Source organism: Nerophis lumbriciformis, linkage group LG24, assembly GCF_033978685.3.
Source record: "Nerophis lumbriciformis linkage group LG24, RoL_Nlum_v2.1, whole genome shotgun sequence".
In the NCBI taxonomy this organism is placed as follows: domain Eukaryota; kingdom Metazoa; phylum Chordata; class Actinopteri; order Syngnathiformes; family Syngnathidae; genus Nerophis; species Nerophis lumbriciformis.
The window spans coordinates 36,025,001-36,047,169 of NC_084571.2; the positions used below are offsets into that span (position 1 = coordinate 36,025,001).

The 22,169-nt window shown below is 39.2% G+C and overlaps 1 protein-coding gene across 1 annotated transcript in view; it reads left to right on the forward strand.

Annotated features, from left to right (window-relative positions):
• Positions 1–22,169, forward strand: part of stxbp2 (syntaxin binding protein 2) — a 60,183-nt gene that overhangs the window by 25,257 nt on the left and 12,757 nt on the right. The window contains exons 11-15 of the mRNA XM_061982046.2: positions 820–877; positions 955–1,020; positions 8,251–8,331; positions 20,801–20,942; positions 21,024–21,130. Coding sequence (XP_061838030.2) covers positions 820–877; positions 955–1,020; positions 8,251–8,331; positions 20,801–20,942; positions 21,024–21,130 — 454 coding nt within the window. The remainder of the gene's footprint in view (positions 1–819; positions 878–954; positions 1,021–8,250; positions 8,332–20,800; positions 20,943–21,023; positions 21,131–22,169) is intronic.

A 22,169-nucleotide genomic window follows, 5' to 3' on the forward strand; every position in this document is an offset into this window, starting at 1 on the left:
TTGTTTACTTTCTTGATGCGCTCCTTGTCATTTTTCAGCTTGGTGAGGAGTGGGTTGCGGATTGGCTTGAATTTGACTGATTGTATCATTTTGAGCATGTCGTTCTCAAAATCCTTTAGTTCCTCAACTGTGGGTGGGTTCTTGGTAGATTTGAATCCGTAAGTTTTCTTTTGCGTTCCTTTTGTTTCAGGGTGGAGGATAAAATGTGCTTTCCACCGCATCCTTCTTAGGAAGTGTTCCGTCTTTTCTATGAGCCTTAGCTTGTAGTCATTCTGCGCGGGTATGGGAATGTTCTTCGTGGAGTAGTCGATGTTGAATTTTTCCATTTCTGATCGTCGTACAGTGCTCAACAAATGTCAATTTGGAGCGGAGTATATGTCTTAATAAGGTTATCCAAAAAATAGTGCTCGATACCGTAGTAGAGCGCAATATATGTATGTGTGGGAAAAAAATCACAAGACTATTTCATCTCTACAGGCCTGTTTCATGAGGGGGGGTTCCCTCAATCATCAGGAGATTTTAATGGGAGCATTCACATACCATGGTTTATATAGGGCACAGAGTGGGTGGGTACAGGCTGGCGTAGGGGCGTGGTGATTGGCTCATGTGTTACCTAGGAGGTGTTTCCGTCTGTGGCGGCATGCTGTTACAATTTCGCTGCGCTTGTTGAGGGATGACAGGTCTGGACGGTAAATAATAAACATATATATATATATATGTATATATATGTGTGTGTGTGTGTGTGTATATATGTGTGTGTATGTATATATATATAAAATGTGTGACAGACGCATTGTGCTTCTATTTGCTTATCTGTAGGAAAGTGACAGAGTTGCTTCACACTTTTTGTGCGAGCAAGAGGATGTGCACAGAAAACGTGCGTATGATACACTATTACAAAATAGTTTTTATTTTTATTTCCTAATTATCTGGGTCTTCGTTTTTGCACTTTAGGCCAACCTCAAAGATCTCTCTCAGATGTTAAAGAAGATGCCGCAGTATCAGAAGGAGCTGAGCATGGTGAGCAATGCAATCTTTTTTATTTCTGTCTTCTTAGGTTAAATGGGACCTATTGTGCAAACCCAACTTTTCTTACCTGTTTTTATGTATTGCTTGGATTTTACTGATGTCACGTCCGGCTTATGTCCCGCCTATTAAGTATACACTGCAAAAAGTCAGTGTTTAAAAACAAGAAAGAAAAAAAACAGAAATTAGGAGTATTTTATTTGAACTAAGCAAAATTATCTGCCAATAGAACAAGAAAATTCGGCTTGTCAAGACTTTCCAAAACAAGTAAAATGAGCTAACCTCAATGAACCCAAAAATACCTTAAAATAAGTATATTCTCACTAACAACAAGTGCACTTTTCTTGGTAGAAAAAACAAAAGAGACCTTTTTGCTCAATATGTTGAAATATATTCTTAAATGAAGTAAATGCTAGTGCCATTATCTTGACATAATGATATGCGCTCGGCATCATGATTCTTTTTTTCATACTTGAAGTAAGAAATGATTACTTTAAAAAAGCAGTTTTATACTTGTGAGTGTTGATGACACAGCTTTGCAACACTTGATATTCTAGTTTCAAGCATGTTTTACTCAATATAGGTCATCAAATCTCAGCAACAAGCTGTAATATCTTACTGAGATCATTTAGGACCAAAACCCTTAAAACAAGTAAAACACTAACATAAAATCTGCTTAATGAGAAGAATTATCTTATCAGACAGAAAATAAGCAAATATCACCCTTATTTGAGATATTTAATTTTACTTATATTTCAGTTTTTGCAGTGTACTAGCCGCTCAGGCAAATCATATGGTCTAAAAATGCATTTTTCCATCGACAACATGACATCATCGCGCCAAGTGCGTGCTCTTTCAGTCAATTAGTGCGCATATATACAGCAATTATACCATTTTTTTAATTGTTATTTTGAAGAATTTATCTGAATGTGCACGAACCTTTTCTGTTCAAAATTGTTAGAAATGTCAAATGTTAAATGTTTAAATATTAACTGTCAGTTTTCTGTACTGTGCCAACTGTACTACTATATGAGTACGTATTTTCTTTTGTTTCATTGAAAATAAAACAGCAAAGTCCATTTGGCTGTCATCTGTTTTAATTATGAGACACAATTGTGTCAAAGTCATGATTTTTTTTTCATGCTTGAAATAAAAAAGCTACGGAGCCCTTAAATTATCATAATTTTTTTTATTATTATTTTTTTTTAGACATGTATCTCGTGCGCACGAGAAACTTTCTCGTGTCTAAAAAAAATAAATAAATAAATACATTTTTTTTAAATAACTTTATAAAAAGTTTCTCGTGTCTAAAAAAAATAAAAATAAAAAAATTATATTTTCTATTTTTTTAATGTTTTTTTTAGACATGTATCTCGTGCGCACTAGATACATGTCTAAAAAAATTTTTAAAAAGTAAAAATTATAATTTTAATTTTTTTTATAACTTTATAAAAAGTTTCTCGTGCGCACGAGAAAAAAATTAAAAATTGTTTTTATTTTTATTTTTTTATTTTTTTAGACATGAGAAACTTATAAAGTTATAAAAAAATATATATTAATTTTTTTTTAGACACGAGAAAGTTTCTTGTGTGCACGAGATACATGTCTAAAAAAATAAATGTATTATTTTTTATATTTTTTTTATAACTTTATAAAAAGTTTCTTGTGCGCACGAGATACATGTCTAAAAAAAAATTGTTTTTATTTCTTTCTTTATTTTTTTTATAACTTTAGAAAAAGTTTCTCGTGCGCACGAGGAAAAAAAATAAAATAAAAAATTATTTTTTAATTTTTTAGACACGAGAAACTTTTTATAAAGTTAATATATATATATTTTTTTATAACTTTATAAAAAGCTTCTCGTGTCTAAAAAAATAAAAAATATTTTTTTATTTTATTTTTTTTCCTTGTGCGCACGAGAAACTTTTTTTAAAGTTATAAAAAAAAATAAAGAAATAAATAAAAACACAAAAAATTTTTTTAGACATGTATCTCGTGCGCACAAGAAACTTTTTATAAAGTTATAAAAAAAATATAAAAAATAATATATTTATTTTTTTAGACATGTATCTCGTGCGCACAAGAAACTTTCTCGTGTCTAAAAAAAAAATTAATATTTTTTTTTTAATAACTTTATAAGTTTCTCGTGTCTAAAAAAATAAAAAATAAAAAAATTTTTTAATTTTTTTTCTCGTGCGCACGAGAAACTTCTTATAAAGTTATAAAATGAAATTATAATTTTTACTTTTTAAAATTTTTTTAGACATGTATCTAGTGCGCACGAGATACATGTCTAAAAAAAACATACAAAAAATAGAAAATATAATTTTTTATTTTTTAGACACGAGAAACTTTTTATAAAGTTATTAAAAAAAAAATTTTTTAATTTTTTTTTTAGACACGAGAGTTTCTCGTGCGCACGAGATACATGTCTAAAAAAATAAATATATTATTTTTTATATATTTTTTATAACTTTATAAAAAGTTTCTCGTGCGCACGAGAAAGTTTAAAAAAATTTCAAATAAAAATAAATTATAAAATAAAAAAATTCCCCCATGTCCCTTTAGGGGCTCCGTAGAAATTATTACTTTAAAAATGTAGTTTTATACTTGTGAGTGTTGATGACACAGCTTTGCAGCAGTTGATATTCTAGTTTCAAGCATGTTTTACTCAATATAGGTCATCACATCTCAGCTGTAATATCTTACTGAGATCATTTAGGACCAAAACCCTTAAAACAAGTAAAACACTAACATAAAATCTGCTTAGTGAGAAGAATTATCTTATCAGACAGAAAATAAGCAAATACCACCCTTATTTGAGATATTTCATCTTACTTAGATTTCACTTTTTGCAGTGTACGTGGTGGTCAAGCCAACTCTCTTCTCAATGTCTACGAGGGGCCATTTAGCCTTTTTCGAAGAAAAAATGCTCTATGCTTGTGTTGTTTTCGGCTGTACGAACCATTCAAATCGCGAAAAGGATAAATGTTTCTTCAGAGTTCCTTGAGAGGAAATCAAAAAGGCCAAAAGAGTGCAAGATTTTTTTACGGAACGATGACTAGAAAAGTAGCACACACACCAGTCCGAGGGAGCATAGTCGAAGAATGCACGAGATTGCAGTAGCAATTCCATACTTTTATCTTGATGTTATTTGTATTTCTTAAACGCATGTTTGCTACAAGTGGTTCGAAAAGCATGCAACAACTCGGCGAGTTGGCCACCACTGCTTTTCACTTCCGGGAAGAAGTCACGTGACGGAATCCAAGCAATGTAAGATCCCCATAATTCCTGAAAATGTGAAATCAAACCAAACCATGGCGGCATTGCGTAGATATTTAAAAAAAAAAAATATATATATATATATATATATTGCCTTCTTCTGAACTTGCTCCAAACGAACAGTTTGGAATATCAGACTTTAGTGACATATTTTGCCTTGGTTACGTCAACGAATATCTCCATAGATGGGAGAAGTTTACCCAAAGAGTCTGGCATTTTTATCCAGTTGTAGTTAGGTATGTCCCGATCCAGGTTTTTGCACTTCCGATCCGATACCGATATTGTTTTTGCATTTCCGATCCGATACCGATACTGACCGATACCGATACTGACCGATACTGGCCTATCCGAGCATGTATTAAAGTTTAAAGTTATTTAGCCTACTTAGTTGTCAGAATCATGTTGAAAAGGGTTTTAGTACTCTTGATAACAACTAGCCAGCTGAATTAGGGGAGTTTGAATAATACACAATGGTTGGTAACAAGAAACTGACCTGTTTATTCAAGGATAAACACAAAATAGACAAAATTATACATGACAAACAGAAATGGCATCATTGAACTAGGGCTGAGCGATATGGCCTTTTTTTAATATTGCGATATTTTAAGGCCATATTGCGATACACGATATATATCTCGATATTTTGCCTTAGCCTTGAATGAACACTTGATGCATATAATCACAGCAGTATGATGATTCTGTGTTTTGATTGATTGATTGAGACTTTTATTAGTAGGTTGCACAGTGAAGTACATATTCCGTACAATTGACCACTAAACGGTAACACCCAAATAAGTTTTTCAACTTGTTTAAGTCGGGGTCCACTTAAATTGATTCATGATACAGATATATACTATCAGATATATACTATCATCATAATACAGTCATCACACAAGATAATCACATTGAATTATTTACATTATTTATAATCCAGGGTGTGGAGGGGGGCGCCGGATGTAAGTGTCAAAAAGACAGCCAAAAGAGTTTGATATGAGAATAAATCTAAAGTTAAAATATAGGGTAGAAATGCACCCATTTGCAGGAAATGTAGTCTTGATTTTAAAAATTTTCTTTCAAGGCTTGCATGTCTACATTAAAACATTCTTCTTCATACTGCATTAATATATGCTACTTTTAAACTTTCATGCAGAGAAGGAAATCACAACTAAAAAAATCACAAATTTTTTCATACGGTGTTGATGTGGAAATTTTTGCCTCTGCATTTTGATGGTGTGGGCGTGTGGCACCGAATGGAGATAAGCGTCTCGACAGACGTCACAATATTTGAACAATGATGACGAAAACTGTTTTCTCTGTTGTGTCCGTGTGTCGAAAATTGTTATGCGCTTATTTTTTTATTTGATTTTGTGCGTGGCATATAATCGCTATGCGCAGAGGACGCTTAAACAGTGCGCAATGGCACAGGCGAGCACCTTAGAGGGAGCGTTGCTCGCACGGCTGCGCTAGCATCACAGCTAGCGTTAGCCATGCTGCTACCTCTCTGCTCAGGGAGGACGTATACGTATGTGACGTATGACGTGACAGTATGTGACGTATGACGTGACAGTATGTGACGTATGACGTGACAGTATGTGACAAGTGTAAGAAGGTGCGCTTGCTGTCTGTGAGAGGGAGACACAGGAAAGAGTGAGAAGAGCATGTCGTGTAATGCCAGCAGCTAAAAGCAACTGCGTGAGAATCCACAGACCTGTGGATGTGTTGAAGGTGTGCTGGAAAATGCGGAACGGAAATTACGGAGCAGCAGAAAAGTGGAATGTATTATTTAAATTGGTGCGTTGGAAAACACGGACCGGAGTTTTTAAACTGGATCTGGATCGGCATTTTCCCATGCCTTGCCGATACGCAATTTTTGGCTAATATCGGCAGCCGATCCGATCCAAATATCGGATTGGGACATCCCTAGTTGTAGTCAATAACTAGAAAGCGACTTGAAGACGGTCTGTAAAGTACGACCAATGAACCACCATAACATTTTATGTAGACCTCAATGAAATGTTTTAAATGTAGACCCCTTTAAATGAAATGTAATGTACTTTATTGTCCATAGTTGTAGTAAACTGTAAAAATGTTGTCTTTAGATATTTTAAATAACTAGAGGTGGGGGGAAATAATCGATTTTTAGATTAATTGCAATTCGGACTTGGACAATTATAAAATCAATGACTAACGTCAATATTCGATCATCAATTTATTTATTGTAAGTAATGTAATGCAGACCGTTTGTAAAATTTGGCTGACTGCAGCGAAACACCTCACTGAGAGATCCTTTATTATAGGGCACACATTTAATATAACATAATGGGAATTAATGTAACTCTTTCTTATTACAAATACACTCTTTTAAAATGTTGCAAGTGATAAACGCTTATTTAGTGAGACGAAAATACATGTAAAACTGCATCAATATACACTAGAGGCCAAAAGTTTGGACACAACTTCTCCTCATTCAATGTGTTTTCTTTATTTCCATGACTATTTACATTGTAGGTTGTCACATCAAAACTATGAATGAACACATGTGGAGTTATGTACTTAACAAAAAAAAGGTGAAATAAATGAAAACATGTTTTATATTCTAGTTTCTTCAAAATTGCCACATTTTGCTCTGATTACTGTTTTGCACATTCTTGGCATTCTCTCGATGAGCTTCAAGAAAACCTGAAAGGGTTTTCACTTCATAGGTGACAACCTACAATGTACATAGTCATGAAAATAAAGAAAACGCATTGAAATGAGAAGGTGTGTCCAAACTTTTGGCCTGTACTGTACATAAATTAATGATGCATCAATAATTCATTTTTAAATGAATCGTAGCTCCTGAATCGTAATCATAATCAAATCGTGAGGTGCCCATAGATTCCCACCTCTACAAATAACACTGCGTTATATATGTTGGAACGTTTTATTTCCTGCGGTATTATTATTTTGAACATTATTATTATTACTATTATTATTGCACACTAATGCTGATTTCCATTCACAGTACTCTACTCACTTGCAGTATTATTTTTATCATTGTTATTATTAGAGATGTCCGATAATGGCTTTTTTGCCGATATCCGATATTGTCCAACTCTTAATTACCGATTCCGACATCAACCGATACCGATATATACAGTCGTGGAATTAACACATTATTATGCCTAATTTTGTGGTGATGCCCCGCTGGATGCATTAAACAATGTAACAAGGTTTTCCAAAATAAATCAACTCAAGTTATGGAAAAAAATGCCAACATGGCACTGCCATATTTATTATTGAAGTCACAAAGTGCATTATTTTTTTTTTTAACATGCCTCAAAACAGCAGCTTGGAATTTGGGACATGCTCTCCCTGAGAGAGCATGAGGGGGGTAGCGGGATGTGCATATTGTTGCGTCCTGGAAGAGTTAGTGCTGCAAGGGTTTCTGGGTATTTGTTCTGTTGTGTTTATGTTGTGTTACGGTGCGGATGTTCTCCCGAAATGTGTTTGTCATTCTTGTTTGGTGTGGGTTCACAGTGTGGCGCATATTTGTAACAGTGTTAAAGTTGTTTATACGGCCACCCTCAGTGTGACCTGTATGGCTGTTGATCAAGTATGCATTGCATTCACTTGTGTGTGTGAAAAGTCGTAGATATTATGTGCCTTTAAGGTTTATTGGCGCTCTGTACTTCTCCCTACGTCCGTGTACACAGCGGCGTTTTAAAAAGTCATAATATTTACTTTTTGAAACCGATATCGATAATTTCCGATATTACATTTTAAAGCATTTATCGGCCGATATCGGCAGCCCGATATTACCGGACATCTCTAGTTATTATTATGGCACACTAATGCTGATTTTAATTTACAATACTCTACTCACTTGCAGTATTATTTTTTGTCATTGTTGTTATTATTACTATTGCACAAATGCACACTGATGCTCATTTTCATTTGCAGTACTCTACTCACTTGAACCTGGCTGATGCCTGTATGAAGAAGTTCCAGACGTCAATTGATAAGCTTTGTCAAGTGGAACAGGTCAGTGGCCCCTCAGAGAAATTCCTCTGGCTTTATTAAAAAATATCATCACCAACAATTAGAGGTATCTCAATGAGAGATGAGCATAATGATGGATCATTGTTAGGAATTCTGCTCTGTCAGTTGGGCGGATTTGAGTGTGGCTTCGCGCCTTGAAGCCCCTGATGCAAAAGAGACTTCACTACTCGAATCGATACTGAAATATCAGTACTACGGATAACAATGTTTACAATATCAATATTGTGTTAGGATTACCGTATTTTTCGGACTATAAGTCATACTTGCCAACCTTGAGACCTCCAATTTCGGGCGGTGGGGGTGAGGGGGTGGGGGGGTGGGGCTTGGTTGGGGGCGTGGTTAAGAGGGGAGGAGTATATTGACAGCTAGAATTCACCAAGTCAAATATTTCATATACAGGTAAAAGCCAGTAAATTAGAATATTTTGAAAAACTTGATTTATTTCAGTAATTGCATTCAAAAGGTGTAACTTGTACATTATATTTATTCATTGCACACCGACTGATGCATTCAAATGTTTATTTCATTTAATTTTGATGATTTGAAGTGGCAACAAATGAAAATCCCAAATTCCGTGTGTCACAAAATTAGAATATTACTTAAGGCTAATACAAAAAAGGGATTTTTAGAAATGTTGGCCAACTGAAAAGTATGAAAATGAAAAATATGAGCATGTACAATACTCAATACTTGGTTGGAGCTCCTTTTGCCTCAATTACTGCGTTAATGCGGCGTGGCATGGAGTCGATGAGTTTCTGGCACTGCTCAGGTGTTATGAGAGCCCAGGTTGCTCTGATAGTGGCCTTCAACTCTTCTGCGTTTTTGGGTCTGGCATTCTGCATCTTCCTTTTCACAATACCCCACAGATTTTCTATGGGGCTAAGGTCAGGGGAGTTGGCGGGCCAATTTAGAACAGAAATACCATGGTCCGTAAACCAGGCACGGGTAGATTTTGCGCTGTGTGCAGGCGCCAAGTCCTGTTGGAACTTGAAATCTCCATCTCCATAGAGCAGGTCAGCAGCAGGAAGCATGAAGTGCTCTAAAACTTGCTGGTAGACGGCTGCGTTGACCCTGGATCTCAGGAAACAGAGTGGACCGACACCAGCAGATGACATGGCACCCCAAATCATCACTGATGGTGGAAACTTTACACTAGACTTCAGGCAACGTGGATCCTGTGCCTCTCCTGTCTTCCTCCAGACTCTGGGACCTCGATTTCCAAAGGAAATGCAAAATTTGCATGGTTGGGTGATGGTTTGGGGTGCCATGTCATCTGCTGGTGTCGGTCCACTCTGTTTCCTGAGAACCAACTCCCCTGACCTTAGCCCCATAGAAAATCTGTGGGGTATTGTGAAAAGGAAGATGCAGAATGCCAGACCCAAAAACGCAGAAGAGTTGAAGGCCACTATCAGAGCAACCTGGGCTCTCATAACACCTGAGCAGTGCCAGAAACTCATCGACTCCATGCCACGCCGCATTAACGCAGTAATTGAGGCAAAAGGAGCTCCAACCAAGTATTGAGTATTGTACATGCTCATATTTTTCATTTTCATACTTTTCAGTTGGCCAACATTTCTAAAAATCCCTTTTTTGTATTAGCCTTAAGTAATATTCTAATTTTGTGACACACGGAATTTTGGATTTTCATTTGTTGCCACTTTAAATCATCAAAATTAAATGAAATAAACATTTGAATGCATCAGTCTGTGTGCAATGAATAAATATAATGTACAAGTTACACCTTTTGAATGCAATTACTGAAATAAATCAAGTTTTTCAAAATATTCTAATTTACTGGCTTTTACCTGTGTATATATATCTACATCCTGAAAATATGCAAACAAAACTGTTCAGATAATTGATACTTCAAACTTGCATAAATAAATATTAAGGAATATAACATAACTTGGCTTCTGAGAGCTTCAAAATGTAATGAATAAAATGTTAAAGTTGTTGATAAACAAGCAATTATTTTAATAATTAAATATGGTCATTTTAAATGAATTACTATGATCATTTAAAATTAATTATTTCAAATATGTTTATTTTAATGTATAATTCTATGGCTGGATGTAATAAGGAGTCAGAAAAAATACAAATAAAAATATAATTAATTTTGTTGTTTTTAGCAAAATATAGTAAAAAATTTTTTTTTTTTTTTTTTTTTTTTAATTAATATATATATTTATTTTTAGGTAAGATAAACATAATAATGCAATTTATCTCTAGTCTGGATGATTTAGTTTTTGTCACCCTGTTGTCCTCCCGTCATGAAAAAAGGCTGTCCTCACTCAGGTCTCATGGAGCTGGAGGGGGCGTGGCCTCGAGCTCCGGCTGAAAATCGGGAGATTTTCGGGAGAATATTTGTCCCGGGAGGTTTTCGGGAGAGGCGCTGAATTTCGGGCGTCTCCCGGAAAATTCGGGAGGGTTGGCAAGTATGCTATAAGTCGCAGTTTTTTTTCATAGTTTGGCCGGGGGTGCGACTTATACTCAGGAGCGACTTATGTGTGAAATTATTAACACATTAGCGTAAAATATCAAATAATATTATTTATCTCATTCACGTAAGAGACTAGACGTATAAGATTTCATGGGATTTAGCGATTAGGAGTGACAAATTGTTTGGTAAACGTATAGCATGTTCTATATGTTATAGTGATTTGAATGACTCTTACCATAATATGTTACGTTAACATACCAGTTGGTTATTTATGCCTCATATAACGTACACTTATTCAGCCTGTTGTTCACTATTCTTTATTTATTAGGGCCCGCATGGCCCATTGTATAAGGACTCCCAAAGGGAGTCCTTATACAATGGGACATAAGGACCTATTGAATTTGTAAGGTTTTATTCTTTATTCTTTATTCTTTATTCTTCCGCCGCCACATTAAACTGTAATTTGACCCACTTAACATGCTTCAAAACTCACCATATTTTACCCACACATCAGGACCTGCGAAAATTACCTTTTTTAAAAAAGAACCGAACCCCAAAACTCAAAATTGCGCTCTAGCGCCCCCTAGGAAAAACAAAAACTAGACTGCCTATATCTCCCACTAGGAAGATCGGAGAGACATGAAACAAAAACCTGTATGTAGGTCTGACTTAGACCTACTTTTCATAATTGTACATCATCGGGCAGAAATCAACAGGAAGTTGGCAATTCCCCCTTCAAGACAAAAAAGTACTAAAAACAGTCACTTTTGCCTCTTTGAGCTGTAATTTGACCCCCTTAACATGCTTCAAAACTCACCGAACTGAACGCACACATCAGGACTGGCAAAAATTGCGATCTAATAAAAAAACCTAACTCCAAATCTCAAAATTGTGCTCTAGCGCAATTTTTTAATGAAACGCACAAAAAACTGCTCCTCGGATGAAAAAACTGACAAAACTGCCTGTAACTCCCACTGGGAAGGTCGGAGAGACATGAAACAAAAACCTCTATGTAGGTCTCACCTAGACCTACATAGAGGTCTTTTCTAATTACCCAAAGTCGCTTTACATGTAGAACCCATCAATCATTCACACCTGGTGGTGGTAAGCTACTTTCATAGCCACAGCTGCCCTGGGGTAGACTGACGGAAGCGTGGCTGCAATTTGCGCCAACGGCCCCTCCGACCACCACCTATCATTCATCATTCAATTCACCGGTGTGAGTGGCACCGGGGGCAAAGGGTGAAGTGTCCCGCCCAAGGACACAACGGCAGCGATTTTTGGATGGTAAGAGGCGGGTAGCGAACCTGCAACCCTCAGGTTTCTGGCACGGTTGCTCTACCCACTACGCCATGCCGCCCCAAACTTCCGCTTTTGGAAGAATGGTCGAAAATTTCTGTAAACGCACTTGCGTCCACCTTGTGGGCAGCCTTCCCAGAAGAGTTGAAGCTGTAATAGCTGCAAAAGGTGGACCCACATCATATTGAACCTTATGGGTTAGGAATGGGATGGCACTTCAAGTTCATATGTGAGTCAAAGCCGGTGGCCAAATACTTTTGGCGATATAGTGTAAGTCATAATGATGCTTGTTAGGACAACTTTATTTTGTTTAGCGATACCAAACTCTATTTTACGTGGTATCAATCAATCAATCAATCAATGTTTATTTATATAGCCCTAAATCACAAGTGTCTCAAAGGGCTGCACAAGCCACAACGACATCCTTGGTACAAAGCCCACATAAGGGCAAGGAAAAACTCACCCCAGTGGGACGTCGATGTGAATGACTATGAAAAACCTTGGAGAGGACCGCATATGTGGGTAACCCCCCCCCTCTAGGGGAGACCGAAAGCAATGGATGTCGAGTGGGTCTGACATAATATTGTGAGAGTCCAGTCCATAGTGGATCCAACATAATAGTACGAGTCCAGTCCATAGTGGGGCCAGCAGGACACCATCCCGAGCGGAGACGGGTCAGCAGCGCAGAGATGTTCCCAGCCGATGCACAGGCAAGCGGTCCACCCCGGGTCCCGACTCTGGACAGCCAGCACTTCATCCATGGCCACCGGACCTGTGCCCCCCCCCCCCCCCCCCCCCCCTCCACAAGGAAAAGGGGAGCAGAGGAGAAAAGAAAAGAAACGGCAGATCAACTGGTCTAACAGGGGGGCTATTTAAAGGCTAGAGTATACAAATGAGTTTTAAGATGGGACTTAAATGCTTCTACTGAGGTAGCATCTCTAATTGTTACCGGGAGGGCATTCCATAGTACTGGAGCCCCAATAGAAAACGCTCTGTAGCCCGCAGACTTTTTTTGGGCTCTGGGAATCACTAATAAGCCGGAGTTCTTTGAACGCAGATTTCTTGCCGGGACATATGGTACAATACAATCGACAAGATAGGACGGAGCTAGACCGTGTAGTATTTTATACGTAAGTAGTAAAACCTTAAAGTCGCATCTTAAGTGCACAGGAAGCCAGTGCAGGTGAGCCAGTATAGGCGTAATATGATCAAACTTTCTTGTTCTTGTCAAAAGTCTAGCAGCCGCATTTTGTACCAATTGTAGTCTTTTAATGCTAGACATAGGGAGACCCGAAAATATTACGTTATGGAAGTAGTTTGACATGTACTTAGGTATCAGGGAGGTGTAGCGGGCTTTATAGACCAGGCTCAGTGCAAGTTGTTGTACTCTGTCCTCCATCCTGAGCCAGCCCACTTTGGCTTGTTCTTGTCAAAAGTCTAGCAGCCGCATTTTGTACCAATTGTAGTCTTTTAATGCTAGACATAGGGAGACCCGAAAATAATACGTTACAGTAGTCGCGACGAGACGTAACGAACGCATGAATAATGATCTCAGCGTCGCTAGTGGATAAAATAGAACGAATTTTAGCGATATTACGGAGATGAAAGAAGGCCGTTTTAGTAACACTCTTAATGTGTGACTCAAAGGAGAGAGTTGGGTCGAAGATAATACCCAGATTCTTTACTGATTCGCCTTGTGTAATTGTTTGGTTGTCAAATGTTAAGGTGGTATTATTAAATAAATGTCGGTGTTTAGCAGGACCGATAATCAGCATTTCCGTTTTCTTGGCGTTGAGTTGCAAGAAGTTAGCGGACATCCATTGTTTAATTTCATTAAGACACGCCTCCAGCTGACTACAATCCGGCGTGTGGTATATTGTTGTGTTGATGCTGTGTTCAATTCTGCTCAGTACAACACATAAAAACGGGGTTTAGAACATTCATATCTCCCCCTGGTCTGAATGCAAAACAACAATGATGTGACTGTAACGTGTCTCTTGGACACATTGCCACATCTGCAGGGGTCAACTTTTACCACATCTGGCAGCAGAGTGAGTGAAGCTGTAGCTGAGCGTATAAATAGAAGGAGGATAATGGACTCTTGATCCCCTCAACACAGGAAAGCAGCCTTATGTTCTCAACCGGGGGCTTTTAAACTTCTGGGAAGTTGTCTGCTCAACAAGCCATCTGTATTTATTTGATCGGAAGGGATCAGCGTTAGACACCGAGCACACGTCTGGCGGGCTCTGGCATGACCGCCACCGATTTTTATTTATAGCCCTGCTGGTGTGTGTTTAAAACACCACTGGCACGATTTGGTGGTGCTCTTCTACAAGGATGCCAGATGTCAACATATGTTTAGAGACGGCTGAAGATGCTCTTATTGACACTTTTACAACACGTACTACTAAGTAATATCAAAATCCTTCCAAGCACATGTCTGTGGCTTAGCTTTATCGGGATGGGATATCACCAAGCCCTCCACACGTCTTCCATGTGGTCTTTGGCTCCGTGTGACCTTGTCTTGTGTCCACAGAGTTACAGCACACAGGGAATGCGTAACCGTGTCCTTCCGAGATCCGAGTTTTATGAGCGATGCACCGTTGGGTTATTAGCATGTTTAAAAGCCACCACCTTGTAAATCTGCTTTTGGCTCTTTGGAGGCACAGGGAGGTCCGAACCACAATTACTCCTGGCACCTGTCGTCTGTAAAAGTGCTTTGCATTTTTGGGCTAAGCAATTATAGGCATTACCTATACCAGGGGTCGGCAACCCGCGGCTCTTTGATCACTCTGATGCGGCTCAGCAGCTTACTTGCTGAACCCCCCAATTTTCCCGTGAGACTTCCGGATTTCAGTGCCTCTCGCAGAAAACTCCCGGGATTAATATTCACCGATTTTCACCCTTACGGCTATAATAAGGGCGTGCCATGATGGTACAACATTTGGCGCCCTCTACAATCTGTATTAACAGCGTGCCAGCCCAACACTTGTTATACAATATACATCTTCTGCTTGCACACGTACGTGACAGCAAGGCATACTTGGTCAACAGCCACACAGGTTACACTGACGGTGACCATATAAAACAACTTTAACACTCTTACTAATAATGCGCCACACTTTGAACCAAAACCAAACAAGAATGACAAACACATTTCGGGAGAACATCTGCACCTTAACACAACATAAACACAACAGAACAAACACCCAGAATCCCATGCAGCCCTGACTCTTCCGGGCTACATTATACACCCCTGCCACCACCAAACCCCCCCCCCCCCCCCCCCCCCCCCCCCTCTCTGTGAGTTGGTTGAGGTGGGCGGGGTTTGGTAGCGGGGGGTGTATAATGTATCCCGGAAGAGTTAGGGCTGCATGGGATTCTGGGTATTTGTCCTGTTGTGTTTATGTTGTGTTACGGCGCAGATGTTCTCCCGAAATTTGTTTGTCATTCTTGTTTGGTGTGGGTTCACAGTGTGGCGCATTATTAGTAAGAGTGTTAAAGTTTTTTTTTTATACCGCCACCGTCAGTGTGAGCTGTGTGGTTGTTGACCAAGTATGCCTTGCTGTTACCTACGTGAGCAAGCGGAAGCCCCATACAACGTGTGGCTGATCAGGCACGCTGACTGTAGTGAGTGCTATATGCTGTACCATCACGGCACGCATGACGCTGACAAGCGCCATTCATTTAAAACCCGCGTGCCGCACCAACTTTCAAATTCCACATAAAGGTGTGGGCAGCGTGTCTGAGACCCCTGGTTTATACATAGCACAAAGCAAAAAAAAACTTTGTATGCAGTGTTATTTAATTTAAAATTTCAAAAAAAATTTGCGGCTCCCATTGTTTTCTATAATTTGTGAAACTGGTCAAAATGGCTCTTTGACTGGTAAAGGTTGCCGACCCCTGACCTATACCTTTTGGCTCAGGGTGGAGGACAGAGTAAAACAACTTGCACTGAGCCTAGTCGATAAAATTCGCTACACCTCCCTGATACCAAAGTACATGTCAAACTACTTCCATAACGTAAATGACCGCCATAACCACAACACCAGGGGGAGCTCCACTAACCACGTTAAACCCAGATTCCGATCTAACAAAGGTCTTAACTCATTCTCCTTTTATGCCACATCAATATGGAATGCACTCCCAACAGGTGTAAAAGAAAGTGCATCTCTATCCTCCTTCATAACCGCACTAAAAGAACACCTCCAGGCAACTACAACCCTAGACCAGGGGTCGGCAACCCGCAGCTCTCTTTAGCGCCGCCCTAGTGGCTCCCTGGAGCTTTTTCAAAGATGTATGAAAAATGGAAAAAGATGAGGGGAAAAAAATATATTTTTTGTTTTAATATGGTTTCTGTAGGAGGACAAACATGACACAAACCTCCCTAATTGTTATAAATCCCACTGTTTATATTAAACATGCTTCACTGATTCGAGTATTTGGCGAGCGCTGTTTTGTCCTACTAATTTTGGCGGTCCTTGAACTCACCCTAGTTTGTTTACATGTATACCTTTCTCCGACTTTCTAGGACGTGTTTTATGCCACTTCTTTTTCTGTCTCATTTTGTCCACCAAACTTTTAACGTGGTGCATGAATGCACAAAGGTGAGTTTTGTTGATGTTATTGACTTGTGGGGAGTGCTAATCAGACATATTTGGTCACTGCATGACTGCAAGCTAATCGATGCTAACATGCTATTTAGGCTAGCTATATGTACATATTGCATCATAATGCCTCGTTTGTAGCTATATTTGAGCTCATTTAGTTTCCTTTAAATCCTCTTAATTCAATTTATATCTCATGACACACTATCTGTATGCAGGGGCGCCGCTAGGGATTTTGGGCCCCATGAAAAGAATCTTTACAGGGCCCCCAACACAGTGTCATTATTTTTTCTGTATTATAATGTCATCATCATTAGGGGCCTCTCTGGGCCCCCCTCCATCATGGGCCCCTAGAATCCGTCTCCTTTACCCCCCCTTTTCGGCGCCCCTGTCTGTATGTAATATGGCTTTTAATTTTTTTGCGGCTCCAGACAGATTTGTTTTTGTATTTTTGGTCCAATATGGCTCTTTCAACATTTTGGGTTGCCGACCCCTGCCCTAGACTAACCCCCTCCCCCCACCACATCCCACCTCCCCGGATTGTAAATAATCAAATGTAAATAATCAAATGTTTTCTGAGCTCACTATGTTCACTGCTTGCTGTACATATCCTACCAAGTCAGACCTACACTGTTTCAATGTCCATTTCTCAGATGATAAAATTGTTGATGACTGAAGTGCTGATATCAACCAAACCTAACCCCCCCCCCCCACATCCCACCCCCCAGATTGTAAATAATGTAAATAATTCAATGTATATACTCTGATGATTTACTTGTGTGATGACTGTATAATGCTGATAGTATATATTTGTACGATTTGTACAACTTCAGCACAATTGATAATAACTATAGCAACGGCCTTTAAGCATAAGAGTTGTGTGATAACTTATACATAATTATTCTAACAAAAATAAATAAATAAATCTGCAATATTTGAAGCGCAACGTGGTGAGTGACAACTGTTTTTTTTGTTTTTTTTACATTTTAAAAGGATTTTTTTTCCAAAGCATTTTTTCATATTTAATATGAGTAATGCAAAAATAACAACAAACTTGAGATGAAAGGGAACAATTTAGACTTGATTGATTGATTGATTGATTGAGACTTTTATTAGTAGATTGCACAGTACAGTACATATTCCGTACAATTGACCACTAAATGGTAACACCCCAATAAGTTTTTCAACTTGTTTAAGTCGGGGTCCACTTATATTGATTCATGATACAGATATATACTATCAGATATATACTATCATCATAATACAGTCATCACACAAGATAATCATCAGGGTGTATACATTGAATTATTTACATTATTTACAATTCGGGGTGTTGAAGTGGGGGGGTTAGGTTTGGTTGTTATCATCAGTCATCAACAATTGAGAACAGAGAAATGGACATTGAAACAGTGTAGGTCTGACTTGGTAGGATATGGACAGCAAATAGTGGACATAGAGAGAGAGAGAGAGATCAGAAGGCATAAGAAAAGTATCTACATTTGATTGTTTACATTTGATTATTAACAATCCGGGGAGGGTGTTAGTTTAGGGTTGAAGTTGCCTGGAGGTGTACTTTTATTGCGGTTTTGAAGGAGGATAGAGATGCCCTTTCTTTTATACCTGTTGGGAGCGCATTCCACATTGATGTGGCATAGAAAGAGAATGAGTTAAGACCTTTGTTAGATCGGAATCTGGGTTTAACGTGGTTAGTGGAGCTCCCCCTGGTGTTGTGGTTATGGCGGTCATTTATCAATCAATCAGTCAATGTTTATTTATATAGCCCTAAATCACAAGTGTCTCAAAGGGCTGCACAAGCCACAACGACATCCTCGGTACAGAGCCCACATAAGGGCAAGGAAAAACTCACCCCAGTGGGACGTCGATGTGAATGACTATGAGAAACCTTGGAGAGGACCGCAGATGTGGGTGACCCCCAGCCCTCTAGGGGAGACCGAATGCAATGGATGTCGAGTGGGTCTGACATAATATTGTGAGAGTCCAGTCCATAGTGGATCCAACATAATAGTAAGAGTCCAGTCCATAGTGGGGCCAGCAGGACACCATCCCGAGCAGAGACGAGTCAGCAGCGCAGAGATGTTCCCAACCGATGCACAGGGTCCCGACTCTGGACAGCCAGCACTTCATCCATGGCCACCGGACCTGTGTCCCCCCTCCACAAGGGATAGAGGGGAGCAGAGGAGAAAAGAAAAGAAACGGCAGATCAACTGGTCTAAAAAAGGGGGGCTATTAAAAGGCTAGAGTATACAAATGAGTTTTAAGATGGGACTTAAATGCTTCTACTGAGGTAGCATCTCTAATTGTTACCGGGGGGGCATTCCATAGTACTGGAGCCCCAATAGAACACGCTCTATAGCCCGCAGACTTTTTTTGGGCACTATGAATCACTAATAAGCCAGAGTTCTTTGAACGCAGATTTCTTGCCGGGACATATGGTACAATACAATCGACAAGATAGGCTGGAGCTAGACCGTGTAGTATTTTATACGTAAGTAGTAAAACCTTAAAGTCGCATCTTAAGTGCACAGGAAGCCAGTGCAGGTGAGCCAGTATAGGCGTAATATGATCAAACTTTCTTGTTCTTGTCAAAAGTCTAGCAGCCGCATTTTGTACCAATTATAATCTTTTAATGCTAGACATAGGGAGACCCGAAAATATTACGTTATGGAAGTAGTTTGACATGTACTTATGTACCAGGGAGGTGTAGCGGGCTTTATAGACCAGGCTCAGTGCAAGTTGTTTTACTCTGTCCTCCATCCTGAGCCAGCCCACTTTGGAGAAGTGGGTAGGAGTGAGGTGCAATCTCATGTCTTAGGTCGGGGGTTGGCAACCCAACCTGCCCTAGTGGCCCCCTGGAGCTTTTCAAAAATGTTACGTTGTTGTTTTACACACAACTGAATACTGCTGCGGCCCATACAGAACACAGCTGACAGATATTTTTTGGCAGCCTTAAAGCATACTTGCCAACCCTCCCGAATTTTCCGGGAGACTCCCGAAATTCACCGCCTCTCCCGAAAATCCCCCGGGACAAATATTCTCCCGAAAATCTCCCGATTTTCAGCCGGAGCTGGAGGGGGCGTGGCCTCCATGCGGACCTGAGTGAGGACAGCCTTTTTTCACGATGGGAGGACAACAGGGTGACAAGAACTAAATCATCCAGACTCGAGATAAATTGTATTATTATGTTTATCTTACCTAAAAATAAATATATTTATTAATTTAAAAAAAATTAAAAATAAATTTTTACTATATTTAGCTAAAAACATCAAAATTAATTGTATTTTTATTTTTTCTGACTCCTTACTACATCCAGCCATAGAATTATACATTAAAATAAACGTATTTGAAATAATTAATTTTAAATGATCATAATTCATTTAAAATGACCATATTTAATTATTAAAATAATTGCTTGTTTATCAACAACTTTAGCATTTTATTCATTACATTTTGAAGCTCTCAGAAGCCAAGTTATGCTATATTCCTTAATATTTATTTATGCAAGTTTGAAGTATCAACTATCCAAACACGGTTTTGTTTGCTTATTTTCAGGATGTATATATATATATGTGTATATATATATATGTATATGTATATGTATGAAATACTTGACTTGGTGAATTCTAGCTGTCAATATACTCCTCCCCTCTTAACCACGCCCCCAACCACGCCCCGCTCCATCCCCACCTCCCGAAATCGAAGGTCTCAAGGTTGGCAAGTATGCCTTAAAGGGGGGCACTCACGGCCCCAAAATTGGCCCTGGCCCTATGGGTAAGAAACACTGCTTTAGTCTATACACGACTGCCATCTATTGCTTGGAACTGCATGCAAAGTCTACTCTATAATACTTGCAAATGAGACTCAGAAATGTTATAAGAAAACAAGATATTGCAACTGGTTACCATAGTTATAATAATCAGCTCAATTTATAAAACGTATTTTATTATTCAAAAATGAACATTTATTAAAATACATAATTGGTATTGTTGCGTAGCAGTATCGGTTCCCAGGTGCCGGGAAATTAGCACTGATATGTTTCAAATGTAAAAGGTACCCTATTTCTAACCTCAGCTCATCTGTCCCACAGGACCTGGCCATGGGTGCAAGCGCCGAGGGAGAACCTCTCAAAGATGCCATGAAGAGCATCGTCCCCGTTTTGCTAGACAACGGAATCGAGGCCTACGACAAGATCCGCATCATCCTGCTCTACATATTCCACAAGAAAAAAGGCGAGCAGTTCTCCTCCCCGTACTGATTTCAAAGCCAATGTGTACAATTGGTCTTAATGACTTTGTGCCGGACCTGTGCAGGAATCACGGAGGAGAACCTCGACAAACTCATACAGCACGCGAACGTCACGTCCGACAGAAACATCATCACCAACCTCCAGAATCTGGGCTGTAGCATCGTAGCAGGGGTATTTAGTTTTTCTTTACTTCTATACTTTTAAAGGGGAACATTATCACAATTTCAGAAGGGTTAAAACCATTAAAAATCAGTTCCCAGTGGCTTATTTTATTTTTCGGAGTTTTTTTCAAAATTTTACCCATCACGCACTATCCCTAAAAAAAGCTTCAAAGTGCCTGATTTTAACCATCGTTATATACACCCGTCCATTTTCCTGTGACGTCACATAGTGATGCCAACACAAACAAACATGGCGCATAGAACAGCAAGCTCGGATTCAGACTCTGATTTCAGCGGCTTAAGCGATTCAACAGATTACGCATGTATTGAAATGGATGGTTGTAGTGTGGAGGCAGGTAGTGAAAACGAAATTGAAGAAGAAACTGAAGCTATTGAGCCATATCGGTTTGAACCGTATGCAAGCGAAAACGACACGACAGCCAGCGACACGGGAGAAAGCGAGGACGAATTCGGCGATCGCCTTCTAACCAACGATTGGTATGTGTTTGTTTGGCATTAAAGGAAACTAACAACTATGAACTAGGTTTACAGCATATGAAATACATTTGGCAACAACATGCACTTTGAGAGTGCAGACAGCCCAATTTTCATCAATTAATATATTCTGTAGACATACCCTCATCCGCGCTTTTTTCCTGAAAGCTGATCTTTTGGAGTTGATGTCAGCAGGCCAGGGAAGCTAGGGTCGATATTCTTCTGTTGATCATCTTCGGTGGCAAAAGGGACGGTGTGAGCCAAGACATCCAGGGGGTTTAGCTCGCTCGTCTGCGGGAACAAACTGCCGCCATTGCTTGCCGTGCTACCGAGGTCCTTTGTCCCTGAATTGCTCACACACTCCGGCAGATTCAATGGGGGTCTGGCGGCAGATTTCTGTGACTTTATCGTTGGAAATGCATCTGCTTTGAGTGTCGCAGGATATCCACACATTCTTGCCATCTCTGTCGTAGCATAGCTTTCGTCGGTAAAGTGTGCGGAACAAACGTCCAATTTCTTGCCACTTTCGCATCTTTGGGCCACTGGTGCAACTT